Source organism: Mixophyes fleayi, chromosome 2 (genome assembly GCF_038048845.1).
Source record: "Mixophyes fleayi isolate aMixFle1 chromosome 2, aMixFle1.hap1, whole genome shotgun sequence".
In the NCBI taxonomy this organism is placed as follows: Eukaryota; Metazoa; Chordata; class Amphibia; order Anura; family Limnodynastidae; genus Mixophyes; species Mixophyes fleayi.
The window spans coordinates 318,710,243-318,727,217 of NC_134403.1; the positions used below are offsets into that span (position 1 = coordinate 318,710,243).

A 16,975-nucleotide genomic window follows, 5' to 3' on the forward strand; every position below is an offset into this window, starting at 1 on the left:
CATACTCCTCTCTTCCCTCAACCTGTCCCGTTGATCCCATTACAGCCCAACACCTCCACAACCTCCCTCCCATTGCTTTGCCTGCTCCTAGCTCACCTTTTCAACTTGTTCATCTCCACTGGCACCTTCCCTTCCATCTTCTAGTATGCACTCATCTCTCCTACCCTCAAGAAACCATCTTTCTAACTACTTTTCTCTCCCGCTACTGCACAAATTCTTCCCGTTGCTTCCAAAATTGTTGAGCAGTTTGTATACAACAGTTTAGCTCACATTCGTCTCACGTCTACACCTCTCGTCATCCTCGTCTGTAGTTTCTTTTTATGTGCGACTGTATTTTGTAAGATTTGTAACTCTGACTGTGGTGTTTTGTGTCGCTTTACAAATAAACAATGGTGATGATGATGATTGAAATGGGTATGACATGAACTATTATTTCTAGCGTCACTATAACTACAAGCGCTGTTACTAGCACTGCGGTAACATTACGCTCATATTCCGGATTTTTGGAATGCATTTTGCTCTATTCACATCTGTTTATCATGGGTACACACATTGTGGAAGTCTAACACTGGCAACAAATGCATGTGGAGTGCGATTTTGTTTGACATGCATTTTTATTAGTGTCAAAAAAACATAATGTAGTGCCTAAGGGAGCAAATACAATCCAAATACCACAAATACTCCACTCTGGCCAAAGTTTGAAAAATTTTTACACACATTTATAATTGTTACAAACTGCTCTTTCATACAGGAATTTTAACTGCCATTTAACTAAAAATGTCAAAGTATTGTGCATTGTCTAAACGAAAGGCAAGGTCTCCGGTCTGTCAGACCTCAGCTCAAGTTGAGAATCACATAGCAGAATATCATGTACTCACATGTATTAATAGCAGCCATGATTATACCAGAAGTTCTGTGCAGCGTGGCACACATCTAGATCATGACGTGTAATTAAATAACTGCACCTAATCAGCAGCCTATTCATCTGTGGCATCGATCATTGGGTGGTATATATAAAATGTGGGAAATGTCAGCAGAAAAACATACATTGCAACTCTAAAATATATATTAATTTACTGACATTCTGCTTTAAGTGCCTTTCTAAGCGACCTTTTATAGGAATTATATGTTCTGTGATTTTCTGATTATTAAAAAGAAGTTTTTAAAAGTTCTATAGAATTAAAAGTTCTACATTCAGGAAGTATTTTCACAGGTTTCATACAGGTACATATTCTAAAACACAAAGTGGAAGCAATCATTTTGTGGCTGAGCCAAATGTTATGAGAATCCAAACAATTCACTAAGAACCTCAATATCCATGAGGAAAATGTTCCCAGTGAATTGACTTTCATGCATATTTGTTCAGCCTGCAAAGTGGTGACATCCAACGTGTGTAGGTGCCTTTATATAACACCAATGAAAATCAAAAAGACTTTAGCTTTCATTAGTATAATTTGCACTTACCTGACCACAGCTAATATTTGTTTGGTTTATGTGAGTAAACTGTATCCTATAGTGATTATAGTGAGCTTGAATAGTGATGGAAAGATACCAGTAGAGAGAGAGAGAGAGATTCCAGATTTTAGTTAGAGGTGGAATGAGCACAGGAGACAGGGACCTACCAATTTGTGAGGGAATGGGATCAAGGCGACAGGAGGTAGAGTAGGAAGATGAGAAGAGAGTAGAAACTTCCTCTTCATTTGTGGGATCGAATGAAGAGAGGGTATCAGAGGGTGCTACAATGGAATTGATCTGATTGCTTGTGTGGGTGAAATGAAGGTCACCATGTGAATGGGCTGCAGGTGAGGCAGTATCTGATTGTGTGAGCCATGTTTCTGTTATTGCCAGAAGGCTGAGGTTGTTTGATAGGAAGAGGTTGTGAATGGAGGTAAGTTTGTAACAAATAGAGCAAAGGGCACATTTAAAGGACTTTGGAAGAGATGGGAGACAGTTGATGCGATTGAGATTTGCTAGTGTTCAGATATATGTGTGTGGGAGAAGTGTGGGGGACCTGGATTAGGTGCTATATCACCAGCTAATAGAAGCAGGGAGGAAGAAAGATAGGAAAGATGATTGTAAGATGTGTGACCTTTTTGTTTCAGGCGACAGAATGAGGTTGTTACAACTATTGAATTTAAATAGAAAAAACGTTAATGAGTGTTAAATAGGGATTTGTGGAGTAATGAAGGGGCAATGTGGACAGAGATGTGTGTTGCAGGAAGGGTGAAGTAGGATATAGGTCTAAAGATAATGCCAAGAAAGGAGAGTAAGAAAAATATTTTTGCAAACATTGGAATTTATGAGTAACACACATCACCTCACATAGGCATAACGCCCAATATTTCACGTGGGACAAATATTCAATTTGTTTTGTGTTAGACACATGTCCATGCAGACTTTCTGAGAAAAAAATATAATAAAACAAAACGTATTGTATATAACTATAAATCAAGCATTGAGTCAATCTCTATAACATAAACTGAGGTTACAAAGCTATGTATGGTTCATGTATACACTTCTGTATAGAAGACTTAAATCAGTAACGGTGCCAGAAAGATATACGGTAGGATTTTTACCCTAAAGAGAATCTACCTATCCAAGAGTGACAGCTGGGTATTAGCCATACAAGGGTCCAATGATCCACTTACACACACACAACGAGTGTATCCAGAACACTCAAATCTTCTGAACAAAACACACACCAAAAATACAACATAAAATGCAACATTTTTTCACCTTGTTATCACGGACAAGCACAGGGTGTGCACCTGCAGACTGCAGAATGTGAGGACACAGAAGCAGAACTGGAACTTGGTCATTTATACCCCAGGACAGATCAGGTAGGTGCTGCTCTTTCTATAGCACCCACCCAGTGGAAGGGGGCTATCCATCATTGACGCACAATCCTAATAGATACCACAATCTTTCGCCCTGTGTTCAACTTACTCCAGGGGGTAAATGTATCAAGCTGAGAGTTTTCCGGTGAGTTTGAAAAGCCAATCAGATTCTAGCTATCGTTTATTTAGTACATTCTACAAAATGATAGCTAGAATCTGATTGGTTGCTATAGGCAACATCTCCACTTTTCATACCCTCCGGAAAATTCTCACCTTGATACATTTACCTCAGGTCTCTTTGTGCTGGGTTACAAGAGTGGAGAGTCCACTCCAGCCCCCTCTCAGCTTTGCACCCTGAGTGGTGGCACATCACCCCACCCTAGATATGCCATATGCCCTAGGTCACAGTTCGTAGATCTAGGCGTGCCCAAAGTATTTGCCCGGTTTTAGCACCACCCGTCTTGAGGTGCGCACTCTAATGGAGAGGAAGGTTTTCACCATGGACTCCCAGAAGGGAGTATGGACTTGGAGGCTCCCTAACTGCAGGTCCTGGTCCTCTCAGAGGGTAACGGGCGAAACCTAAAGTAGAGCCTAGTATATGGAGGAACTGAGGAGCAGGGGGTTTCAGGAGATAAGAAACCCCGGATGACAGCGGAGAAGATGATCTGCAGCAGCGACTGCTAAAGAGGTCCTGTGAAGCGCCAATGAATCAGGAACACAGCGAAGAAGATGTTCTGCAGCAGCGGCTGCTGAAGAGGTCTTGTGGAGCTGGGAAGCACCTATGAGTCAGGAACACAGAGGAGAAGATGTTCTGCAGCAGCAGCTGCCGAAGATGTCCTGTGGAGCTAGTTGCTCAACAAGCAATAAGGCACTGGAGACTGCACAACAGGATAACACAAGAAACAAGAGCCAGGACTTGGATACGTCTAACCAGGAGGAGAGACATGAAGATCTGGCACCCTTCTATTGCAGGAGGTGCCTTTTATAGTGGATCTGCAACTGATTGGGGTCCGGAACATGACTGAATGACTAAAAAAGATGGCGGCCGCATCGGAGACCATGGCGTTCGTCCGGAGGGGAGCAGTCAGGGAGAGAGAGGTAAGTAAACACCCATCGGATCAGCGGGTCAAAATGGTGACACCCTGACTGGGAACATCTAACATATTGAGAAAGTGGCAGGGAATACATAAGGATCCAGACAAGCATGGGGTTACAAAATGGTAAAACCACAAATGCAAAATATGCATAAACATACCACACAAATACTTTACTTACCTATACATCTAGATATCTGTAGTAAGTTACTCAAATGACAAGAACTGTGGTTCACTGACTGTTATACAAAAAACCTTATCAAGAGATTCCTTTCTGAATCTCAGGATAATTGCAATTATTAAACCATCCTCATCCCAAGCCACCTTTGCTGGCTCTAGGTAACCATGCATATGCAGCATCTGGAAAAAGTTTTCCGACCCCAACATGTTTTTCTCCTTTTGTTGCCACAGATTCTGATTTTCAAGGAGACTGGAGTAGGATTTTCTTTCACTTATCTGTTTTCTGAATAAGGGCATTAAACAGGTATAAAGCAATTTACTTGGAGTTAACTGGTCCTCGAGTATGATCTGAAATTCCAAACCAGTAAATATGTATACCACAATATAAATTAAATACTGCTACATTAGTGTCAAATGCCAGGGGCAAAGTATTCTAGCTTTGTAAGAGGAAAAAGAAAACCTGGAAATGCAAGCTGTACCAAAAGCAATAAGAAAGGCATATGGAAACCAATGCATTTAATTATTTACAAATATATAGGTGGAATACTGTTGTCTAAAGCTTCGTATGTCACCAAGTAAAAATATTGCATATGAATTCCATGGTAATGGTTGGAAAGTTAAAGGTACACAATCATAAACATTTTAATCCCCATTTTATTGATGCTGAATCACTGACCATACAAGTCCATTGTGTCTCTACAAGTGGTACATAGGAGCTAAGTCTCATTGTATGATAGTTCTCCATTCACTCATGTAGCAAAACAAATAAATGGGTTGTTCCCCTTTTAGCTTTAGGTAGACACAGGAAATTAGGAACGCCCCAGGTGGTATGCAGTGCAGCTCCTCCTCTCCCTTGTGTCTGAGAGACTTCCCAAGATGTTTCTGAAATCTACAAGTATAAACATAGCAAACATTATGGGTGGGAAGTTTGGGCTGCCATGGAGTATCTCGAGGAAAAGGAATTATTGGTGAATATAATTCACATTTCTCATCTTCAATCATTCATGGCAGGCAATCAATGGGATGAACCCAAGCAATAAAAGTTGGGAAGGCCACAATACCAGATCATAATTATATGCTGCATAATCACAACAATATTATTAAGTAATTGTGTGAAGAATAAATGACCATCCAGCTGCTTTGTAGAGATCCACTGCTGACGTCTGAGCCCTACGTACCCAAGATGTTGCCACTGATCTTGTTGTGTGAGCTTTCAGGATTTATGGTACCTTATATCTTTTGTGCCTGTGTAATGGCTCCTCTGATCCATCTGAGGATGGTCTGTTTGGATGGGGCACAGCTTTTCCTGTCTCCTGTTTGGATCACAAAGAGTTATTCTGTGTTCTAGATCCCTCTTGTAAAGAGATTGCTCTGACTAAATCCAATGTGTGTAGATTTATTTCTCTATCATCAGCTGGTTGCGTACAAAAGTATGGCAATATGATTTCTTGATTAAAAGACAATAAAATGGGTTCTTTGCACCACAAAGTTTGCAGTTCTCCAATTCTACGGGTAGAACAAATTACCACTATGAATACCACTTTTATTGTAGCCACCATAGGGAAATCTCTTGTAAAACGGAAAGGAATTAGATATGAGAGTGTTGAGAAATAAATCGAGATCCCATGGTGCCAGAAAGGATTTAATATTGAGAGGGCAGGACCTTTGCTAAGGCCATCCTGATGAAAATATATACAAAAATATCCCCACAGTAGCTGAAGCTGGATCCACTTTAGGCTCATCTCACAGATTTTCTTCTTATTTTATAACAGACCACATAAGGATTCTTTTTCCCTTGCCTATAGATGTGCATCGTTTATAAATCACCTTCTTTGAGATTGGTTCATTCTGCACATTGATTGCTCAATCTCCATTCCATCAAAAATAGTTCATCTAGATTTAGGTGAAGAACTGGGCCATTTTGTAGACTGTCTGACCAAAGACTTAGAGGCCACAGTTGCTCCAGAAGCTATTGTAAAGCACAGGCACTGTGGCCAGAATGGAAGGGTTGCTATGACATCTACTTTTTCTTTCTCCGTCTTTTTTGATCTTTTTATTTTCTTTTTTAAGGCGCAAGCAATGAGAGGAAATGAAGGGAAGGCATTTCCCCATCCATACTCCCTGTGTCACTGGAACTTTGTGGCGATAGAAAACATCTGGCCACCTTAGCGTTGTCACGATTGAGAGTCCACTTTCCTGGATAAACTTGTTTTCGGCTGAGATAACTGGCTATGACCTACTGAAGTACCGAGAGCGGCTTCAAGTTTCTTTCTGTCCATGATTCAGACTAACTTTTGTTACTATTGCTATCATGGTCTTGGTCCTGGTACTGCCCTGACAATTTATGACTGTGACTAGAGTGTTGTTGTCAGGTAATATCTTGAGAAACTTGGCCTGTAAGATAATATGAAAGTACTGAATTGCATTCCAGACTCTCCAGATGTCCGGAACATTATGTGTAATTTTTTTTACGTTATGTGACCATGCACCTTCTGCTACTATGACAGGAGACGAGCCCCCAAATTGTTGTACAGGATTCTGCCATATTATCCAGTCTAGTGTTTAAAGAGACACTCCTAGTTCTCCTTTGTTTTGGATTCTGCAAGTTAAGACACTCTCTTTGTAATCCCACACATGTATAGAAGTCTAAATGGACTTTTTGCATATGTCGCCTTGCCCAGGGGAGAATTCCTCTGGTGGAGGAAATCATGACTAGAATGCAAGAGCCTCATTACATTGTAATCTAATTTTGAACTTGTAGCTGGCTAGCCGAGCACTGAATCCTGTATAATGTTTGTACAATGTCTATTTGGACCCCCAGACATTTATCTGCTTTGATGGCACGAGATAACTCCTTGCCTTGTTTATAATCTAGCCGTGTGCCTGCAGATAGGCCATTACTTGAGCTATCCTGGACAGGACAATGTGCTGTGACTTATTTGTCACTAGGATGTCGTCCAGAATGGACCAGAGATTCTTCCACAGTATCCGTAACTCTGCCACCCATGTTACTAATACACTTGTGAAGTTCTTGGGAATATTGCCAGTCAAAGTGAAGACATGTGAATTCCAAATGCTATCCAAGGACACAGAACCTTAAGATCTCTGGTGATAAACTGGAACAGGGATATGACAGTTGGCATCGTAAAAGTTCTATGAATGCAAGAAATTCCCTTCGCTTATAGCAGTAAGAATTGATTTTTCTATAACCATACAGAAAGCCTGAGGATTTTTTGACCAAAAAAGACTGGAAGAAAATAAGTCTGTGCCCATCTGGGCTGGAGGAACAAACAAGATTACATGAGCTTCCTACAATATTTTGCAGACTGATGTGAAAAATGTCACCGTCCACTCTGACAAAGAAGTTTTAACCTCTTCTGACAATGGAAAGAATCCATTCAAATTGAATAGAATACGTCATTCTTTATAAATACTCTATGATCTGGTCGCCCACGACTGTTAGTGGGGACTAAGCCAGGCAATAATCAAAGCAAGGTCTTTTGCCCTGATTTCTGCTCTTTGAGTCTGAAAGCCAAAAAGGGATGCAGTAGTAGCACCTAGTGTATTTTTTCACAAGTGTATAACTTACATTTTTGACGTGTTGGCGAGATGAGCAGGAAGGAAATGCTTCACGTTTTGATCCTGCAACAGGTGGTTAGATTTAGACCCAGAAAATTTGTGAATTATGCCAATTTATTACCAAAGAACAAGAGAGGTATTGTTAACAAAAGGAGTATTGTTAGATTATAGATTGAGTGTCTTGAGCTCTTCTGGATACCGACATTGAAACCATAGTTCTTGGCTGAAAAGGTAAGGGTATCAAACAATGTCTTGCAAAGGAAATCAATTCCTCTCTGCATAACTTAAATCCTTTTACAACAATATTGTCTACTAATATTTTCCTGAACTTCTGTATGAAGAGCCTCACCTCATACTCCGCGCACTCTAGCCACTGAAGACATAGCTACCACTAATTCTTTAGGTAGATCTATACCTAGGACCTCTGGTATTATATTAGTAATATTGGTCTCAATTGATGAACAGGGTAATGCTATGTTCATTTTTGGAACTGAACTCCATCCATGTGCCTCTTCATCACAGAAGGGATGGATGTTTTCTAATCATCAAATTCGTTAGGACTTTCTCACAATTGATGCATGGGAAACTATTTATTTGCGATGATCCTCAAGCAGGGCATCTTTAGTGCAGTGGAGGTTGATGCTTCATTCATCTCCATAGATTTATATATTTATATGCCTGAGCATAATCTCAACAGTAAACCAAATAAATAGTCTGGGTTCTCCTTAATTTCCCGAGATTCATTAGAAGGTCAACCCACATCTTCCAAAGAGTCCAGTTCGGACTGGGATCCCCTATCCTCTAATTCCATATTTGTCTGGGACTTTGCTCTCTTCACCCCCTGTACAGCTCATAAATCCTCTTTAGACACAACTGATTTTATCATGCAGTCTATTAAATCCTTAATTGCTCAGGGATGCTGGATCACTTCCTTGGAGCTGGGCTAATTATATGATGCAAAAAAATAAATATCCTTTTTATAATCAGTCGATAATGGCTTGGCACAGGCTCCACAGAAATTATGTTGCACAAGAGTACGGATATTGGAAAAGTATACTAAAAAGCAAAATCATGAAAACAAGCCCCTAACTTATCTAGAGTGGCTGCTCCTCAGCTCTTTGGGGTTGAACTCAGGCTCCATCCTTCTGGCAACGTCCTGTTGCCTTGTGCTCCACTTTCAGTGGTGCTTTCTATGGTACAGGGAAAGCTTACACTAGTGGGTCCTGTCTGTCTGAACCTCCATATTGGTTTCCTCTGGCCCCGGATGTGGTGCATGAGCAAAGCATCCGTCGATGTGCCCTTTCAATTTTGAATTAAAAATTCCTATTTTATTGTATAGCATTTGCAATTGACGGTAGTCCCCAGCCTTCATCCTTGGCTTGCACCACCCAGCATTGTTACTGGAATCATTAAAGCAGGTACAGCAGCCCCTACACACAGAAAATAACACACTGACTGCTCTCTCTACTCCAGCTACATACAGGTGAAGAGGATGAGCTGCATTTCTAATTTTCTGTTTCTTCCTAATGCTAGAAGGGGAACAACCCATTATAATGGCTGCCATTGAGGATGGAAGAGGACAAATAAATTGCTACCAGACCATATACCGGTATATAAAAAAAAAAAAAAAAAAAAAAGATAAAAAAACAAGCGCATGAAAGCTTGACCTTAGTCATCCTTGAGAGTGTCCACAGTAGGATATGGAGAGACTGAGGCCCAGACTACTACTTATAGCATAGTGCCTCCACCTCGTTACACTGTAATGCACACAAGTGACCCGCTCAGGGAATATGCTCAATGTCATCACCTACAGATGCTACTAATCCATTTATTTAAAGCATTACATCCACAATGGTTATTTACTATGCACAGGAAATAACCATTCTGGATGCATGTAACTAAAAATAAAGTAAAAAATATGGATTATTGTCCTCACTCGAAACAGACAAGTTCATATGCTGCCATTATCGGGTTCCTGAATTGCTTCTTTATATATGAGTGCCACCCTATATCATCACCAGGGTGGTATTATTAGGAAAGCGTCTTTTAACCGGGAAGCTCAGACAGAAATACATTAGGTCTCCTACGCCAGGCAGCACTTATTGTAAAATTGATCTAATAGTAGCGATTAGATCAAATTTTACTGAATTTATTAGGGATGGGAAAAGATGAGATATTTTGAAGATTGTAAGCTTGTGAACATTGGCTTCTTACCTCTCTGCCTGTATTACTTAGGAGTGGTTTATTACTGTGTTTGTTCCCAATTGTTAAGCGCTATGGATTTTGCTGGCGCTATATAAATAAATGATGATTACGAACAATCCTGTGGTGTATATTTATGAAAGTGCAGAGAAACCTGGAGGGACTGTGGGCAGAGACGGTGCTTCACTTGTCTTACCTGAAGCACAGTTGGCACTGTAATAATACAATTATATTATAAAGATATATAATCAATCTTATTTACCAATATTATGATGAGTGTTGTATAAATTGTGCATGTAGCATGTCCAGACGTATTGTTAATTCCATAGGAAAAAATGACCAGAAATACATTAGAAGATATTTAATAAGTATATACATCTTTGTTACGGATTTAAGCTACATAAAAGGCATTTCTTAAAAAACAAAAGCATTATATCTATGAAATGTACAAATATATAGGAACATTTTAATTGAATTCATGATTTATTGCATTCCTAATACATGCAAATCAAAGCCCCCCTTTTTGCTACAAGATTCCCTCTTGTAATAGATACCAGTACAATGTGTCTTGCACAAATAGGAAATGGTTATACAGTTCAGTGTGTTCTTAAATACAGAAAAATAACCATCCTCATAGTTCATTTATGGTCAGCTTATGATTCAAGTGACGTTAATGTTCCAGCTTTAAATCCGATTTTTTTTTTAATGCTGGATATATTTGTCTTTGTATTCTTTCATGGTATACACTGATCAGCTACAACATTAAAACCACTGACATGTAAAGAACATTGATTATCTCGTTACAATGGCACGTCAAGGGATGGGATATATTAGGCAGCAAGTAAATAGTCAGTTCTGGAAGTTGATGTATTGGAAGCAAGAAAAACAGGCAAGTGTAAGAATTTGAGTGACTTTGACAAGGGCCAAATTGTGAAGGCTAGACGACTGGGTCAGAGTGCTCCCAGGAAGCAGTGTTTAGTACCTACGGAAAGTGGTGACACCCAGTGCACCAACGACAAGGTCGTGGGCACCCAAGGCTCACTGACGCGTGTAGGGAGCGAAGGCTAGCTCGTCTGGTCCAATCCCACAGAAGAGCTACTGTAGCACAAACTGCTGAAAAAGTTAATGCTGGCTCGCAGCATGTTGCTTATTGGGCTGTATAGCCACAAACCGGTAAGAGTACCCATGCCGACACCTGTCCACAACCTAAAGCACCTACAATGTGTATGTGAGCACCAGAATTGGACCATGGAGCAATGGAAGAAGGTGGCATGGTCTGATCACATTTCTTTTACATCATGTGGACCACCACATGATGCGTCGTTAACCTGGGGAAGAGATGGCACCAGGATATACTATGGGAAGATGGCAAGCCAGCAGATGCAGTATGATGCTCTGGGATATGTTCTGCTGCAAAACCTTGGGTCCTGGCATTTGTGTGGATGTTGCTTTGACATGTGCCACCTACCTGAACATTGCTACAGACCAAGTACACCCCTTCACAGCAACAGTATTACTTGAAGGTAGGATAATGCCACCAGGGAATAATGCCCCAGGAATGGTTTGAGGAACATGACAAGACCTGACATTCAAAGTGTTGACTTGGCCTCCAAATACCCCAGATCATAATTCAATTGATTATCTGAAAAACAAGTCCGGGCCATGGAGGCTTCACCGTGCAACTTACAGGACTTAAAGGGTCTGCTGCTAATGTCTTGGTGTCAGATACCACAGGGCACCTTCAGAGGTCTTGTGTAGTCCATGCATCGAGGGGTCAGAGCGGCTTTGGCTGCACAAGGGTACCTACACAATATTAGGCAGGTGGTTTCAATGTTGTGCCTGATCGTTTTATATATTATCTCTCATAACTAGATACCTTGTGAGTGTAGTTTTGCCAAAACAAGACCTGTTTGTAACCATTTCCCCAATTCAGAAAATGCTACACCCACATGACTTTGTTGTAAGTGTCCTATAAAATATATACACATACACACACAAAAATACAGATATGAGGAGCATCTCATAGGTGGGGGGGAATTCAATTTTGCCGCAACGGCACTAAATCTATTACCGCTAATACAGTAATTTTAACCCTGATTTTTGCTCGCGGCAAAAAAAAAGAATCAGCGTTAAAGATTACCGCATTAACTGTAATAATGCGCATTATTACCGTAATATTGGTAATAGTGCGCAGAATCCATTTGTTTGGGGTTAGTTCTACTATAACCACTGTAGATGTCAGAACTGGAACAAGTGCATAGTGATTTCATCTCAGATAACACATTTTTCCCTATCCTTTAAGATACAACAAAGTGCAACTTATCAATAAATTATGGAACAAAATAAAGAATGTCACAGATTTAGAGGAACAGTCAATGGGGAGGTTTCTGCCAGCTAACCAGGCCTAATTTTAATATTTTGTAAGATTTTTAATGCTTTGTAAAAATTTTAATGCTCAATATGTATTTTTCAAAGATGTTTAGCCTACTTTTTTTGCTCATTAAATTTAATCTTGAACTTGCCCTTTAGTTTTCAAAAAATATACTTTACTTTGCAGAGAAGGGATGAGATATAGTCAAGCAAAAAGTTACATGCATCAAACTCTGAAGATATATATTTTTCCTAATTACAAAACAATGTTTTTCCCTTCTTTGCTCATTTTCCTCAGGAGGCAAATGAAAAGGAACGGCAATACGCAACAAATAAGATGTTGCTGCAAGATTCTCGCCATTACAAAAGAACAGCACTAGTCAGGAGTTATTCTTGCCCCAGTACTAAAGGGGATTTTGTTTTTCGTTTAACTTGGAAATACTTTACCTTTTAGGTATTGCTTAATGCACTGGATACTCATAATGAGGTTTTACTGGGAAACATCCAAGCAAGTGCATTTGTTCACCCATTCTTCCTTAATAAAAGGATTTTAACGGAAAATAGTTTGATATTTTTAAACTATGAATATGTTAAACAGCCTTAAACGGAACATAAAAGTAACATTTGGGATGAATCAAAAATGCATTTACAATTTTATTAACTGTATTTTTGTATGCACAGGATAACCACAATATTTCTGTATTCATAGTTCATCACCAACATGTGAAGCCCAGATTCTGGGATGGAAACATCATCTGTATGAATCATGTTGGTCCATTTGAATCCTCTATTTATTTAAACATTACGGAAAACTATTATTTTTACAGCAACCAAAAAGGTTTTTGAAAAGGTTGTGGCAGCTGTGTAATGCATATTCCATTTGTAATAAAGTACCATGGCTAGTGCTAATGTTTATTTCATGATTTTAAGCAAAATTAAAGTATTAAAGATACAAGAAAAAAATCTGGGTGTTAAGCAAAATAGAAAAACATACTAACTTAACAAGACGACACATGGATTATGGTAATTCATAGTTAAAAAAAAAAAAAAAAAAAGATTTCTTAGGAATAATAATTATGGAGCAAAAATTATATTGTTGAAGTGACAGTAATATATACGTAGTTATTAAAAGAAAAAAATACAAATATACTTGCAGACAATGTTTAAAAAAACAGTTTGCTTTTTTTTATTGAAATGACTCTTAAAAGCCACATTCATTAAGGTGTAAAAGACAAACTTAATCCTCAAGTTCATCTTGCTTGATCTAGACAGGCTTGGGTTAGTTACACAGCTCATGAGAGATATAAGCAGGGTGCTGGGTGTCAACAGTACATGCATTTAAATAATAAAAATAAAAAATAATAATAATGCAACTGTAAAAGGTAAAACAATTTCATGTGCAGTTATTTGCTAGAAGCGAGAACTTTAATATAAAGCTAGCATATCAGTTTTGACTTTTGCTTCTTTTTTTTACTAAACTGAAAAACAGTTTATCCTAATCGCCAAGATTATGTTCATCATCATTCTTATTACAATGCAATGAGCGGTCTTTTCTGTCAGTCAGCCAGGAGGCTCCACTTTCTGACACTTCAGTTGGAATTAAACTAACTCCAATTACAGTAGCAACGAACCGCTGATGTTTTGAACAATAGCAATAGGTCCACAGGTTTCCTACTTCCATTCTAGAAACTTACTTTGCACAAGCAAAAACAGATATTCGCATATGTTTGCTATGAGACTCAGAGGCAGGAGTGAAGCCAACCAGTGGTAGTCATTTTACGGATTACCACAATTCCGACAGTTCGTAAAAATTCCGATGACTATATGGCGACAACACATAAAAATAGAGTGACCTTCAAACACAGACAACAAAGCAGACAGTGTTCACGTCCATCCCGAAGACAGAAAATCGCGACCGTGGAGATTGACGTCACTTAAAATTCAAACTGTAACATTGGTGGATTTAAAGCTGCAATTCCGGGTCCAGTTGCCTAATTCTAACCCTTAGATTAGATGATACAGTCGGCAGGACCCAGCATTGCCGCTTTAAAACCACCAATGTTACGGTTAGCATTTTAAGTGACGTCAATATCCACGGTCGCAATTTTCTGTCTTCGGAATTGATGTGAACACGGTCGGCTTTGTTGTCGATGTGTTTGAAGGTCACTCTATATTTAGGTCTTGTCACCATATAGTCATCGAATTTTTATGTAGGTATACTGTCGGAATTGTAGTAATGGGTCAAACGTACCCAACCCAAGCCAACACGAGTCATTTCATACTTTAATGCTGTCTACGGAAAGGTTTTGTTTTTTTGCAAATCCCTGCGCTGATGTAACTGGGCCATGGAAATCTGTAGAAAAAAAAATCTGAGAAAGATTATTGCTGAACATTATAATAGGAGTCAATGCAGCCTGAGACTAATATATATATTTCCTGAGATGCACAGGCTTAGATTTCTAAAACTTACATTTTAATTATGGTCCAAAGAAAAGTACATCTATATATTCTTTTTTTATTACTGCAAATCCCTCAAAAACAAGAGATCTCAATATGTACTAAGTACATCTATAAGAAACTAGACTATTCTATAATATATTTTATGGCATGATTACTTGTATTTCATAAGTTATGTGAATCCTAAATAATAAACACGAATGGTACGCTTGAAACTCCTCTGGTCAAAAGTAAGACATGCACAATTTACATAGAATTTATAATGTATTTTTCATTATTGAGGAGGAGTCATTTTAAAGTGCAAACTGAGCAAATATAGGGGGAGGTGGCACTTTCCTTTCTCTCCTTGATACAATACTGCACTGCTTTCCTCTACAATGGAATTAAATCATCTTCCTGGGCAATTTCTGTAGACTGTAGGTTTAACAATTAGAATTATAAGGTACAGACTTCTACTGAATTAATAAAATAAAAAGGGTTCCGATGTAAATCTGAGCATTTATCTTGAAAGCTGGCAGCACAACTATTACATCTCTTGTTTAATACTTCATGGACTTCATGGATAGAAATACTGCCTGATCCTACACAATTAAATGCTGGCTGATCTCGATATGGATAACATTAATACTTGAGTGTAATAGGCTTATGGCTTTTTTAATACAGTTTTGCAGCATCACGTTTAAGACATAGTTGCCGTTGTCTGCCATAAATGCTGACAAAGTCCTTTACGCTAGAAGACGGACAACTCCGTTGTCGGAGCCCAGTAGGAGCAGTCTCTTGGTAGGGAGGACAGCCAGGTTGGTTAAGGTCCCCTTGAAGTTCTCCGAGCTGAGTTTGGTTGTGCTGTTTGGCTGTGATGAGGAATCAAGGAGAGAGTATATGCCAATCTTGTTTGCTACAGTGCCAGTTATAATCTCATTGCCATATAAGTCAAGTGCATGAATGGGGTCAGAATTGGATTTGAACTGATGTAAAGGCTTCTGCTCCAACTCCTTCCAGACTGTCAGGGAATGGTCAGAGGAGGAACTCACCACAATGTTTCCATCCGCTGCCTGCAGGATACAGAAGCCATCAGTGTACTGGACAGCAAAACAGTAACTTTTGGTTAAACGGGTTTATATGAAATTCATATTCTGCAATTGTAAAGTAAAGTCAACTGATTGCATTTACATTTTCCATTGCAACACCATGGAATCTTCTATGCCTATACAATGTACAGCACTTGCTATATTGCTACTCCTATTTCCAGCAATATGTGCTTACTACTTCTTTCAGAGTCTCCCTGTCAGGAACCACATTAGAATTCTGAAATGCCTTGATGTTGGCAGGTGCTTCTCCTACTATGTATATGCTGACACACAGTGATTTATATATTATTTATTTCAGAGTGCCAGACTATATTTTCTTTTCTTTGCATATACACAGTGGTCTAAATTGTCCTGGCTGCACTCTCTCAAATGATTTTATTCACTTGTACACATTTCATTAACTTAAAAGGAGCGCAAACAGAAAGGTTTTAACTGTGACATCCCGAGTACACTTGTTACACACGCTAGGGTCTCAGCTATAGGAGCTGCCTTCCCACCCGCTCCCTGTGCTCGGCCAACGATCGCCGCCTCTCCTCCACTCTGATCACCTCTTCCCACTCTAGAATACAAGACTTCTCCCGAGCTGCCCCCCTTCACTGGAACAACCTCCCTCGCTCCATCCGTCTCTCACCCAATCTGTGCTCCTTCAAGCGGGCACTTAAAACTCACTTGTTCCTTAAGGCCTACCAACCATCCACTTAACCTCTCACCCTTCTGTTTCTCCCCTGGATCCTTTTCTCTCCCCTTTGCTTCACTCCTCTTGTGCCTGATTTTGTATACCCTCCCTTAGGATGTAAGCTCGTATGAGCAGGGCCCCTCTCCCCTCCTGTCTCCACACCTGTTCTTCTGCTCCGTCTTTACAGTATTTGCCTGCCTGGTGTTTCTGAAGTTCTGGTACTTTGTGTTTATTGTTCTGTAATGTTTTACCCTGTATAGTATACTGTTTGTGCCGTGTACGGCGCTGCGGAAACCTTGTGGCGTCTAACAAATAAACGATAATAATAATAATAATAATAATAATAATAATAATAATAATGTTGTCAGGTGAGCTTATATGGTACACAAAATCTCCTACTTATGGATATGGTGACACAGTGATTTATATATTGTTTGTTTAAAGAGCTCTGGACAACCTTTTCTTTCTACAGTCAGACAACAACGTAACTTC

At 39.4% G+C, this 16,975-nt stretch overlaps 1 protein-coding gene across 2 annotated transcripts in view; it reads right to left on the bottom strand.

Moving 5' to 3' along the window:
• Positions 1-13,419: 13,419 nt before the first annotated feature.
• Positions 13,420-16,975, bottom strand: part of WDR81 (WD repeat domain 81) — a 33,897-nt gene continuing 30,341 nt past the window's right edge. For both annotated transcript variants that reach the window (XM_075196699.1, XM_075196700.1), the window contains one exon: positions 13,420-15,771. In XM_075196699.1, coding sequence (XP_075052800.1) covers positions 15,445-15,771 — 327 coding nt within the window. In that variant the 3' untranslated portion in view covers positions 13,420-15,444. The remainder of the gene's footprint in view (positions 15,772-16,975) is intronic.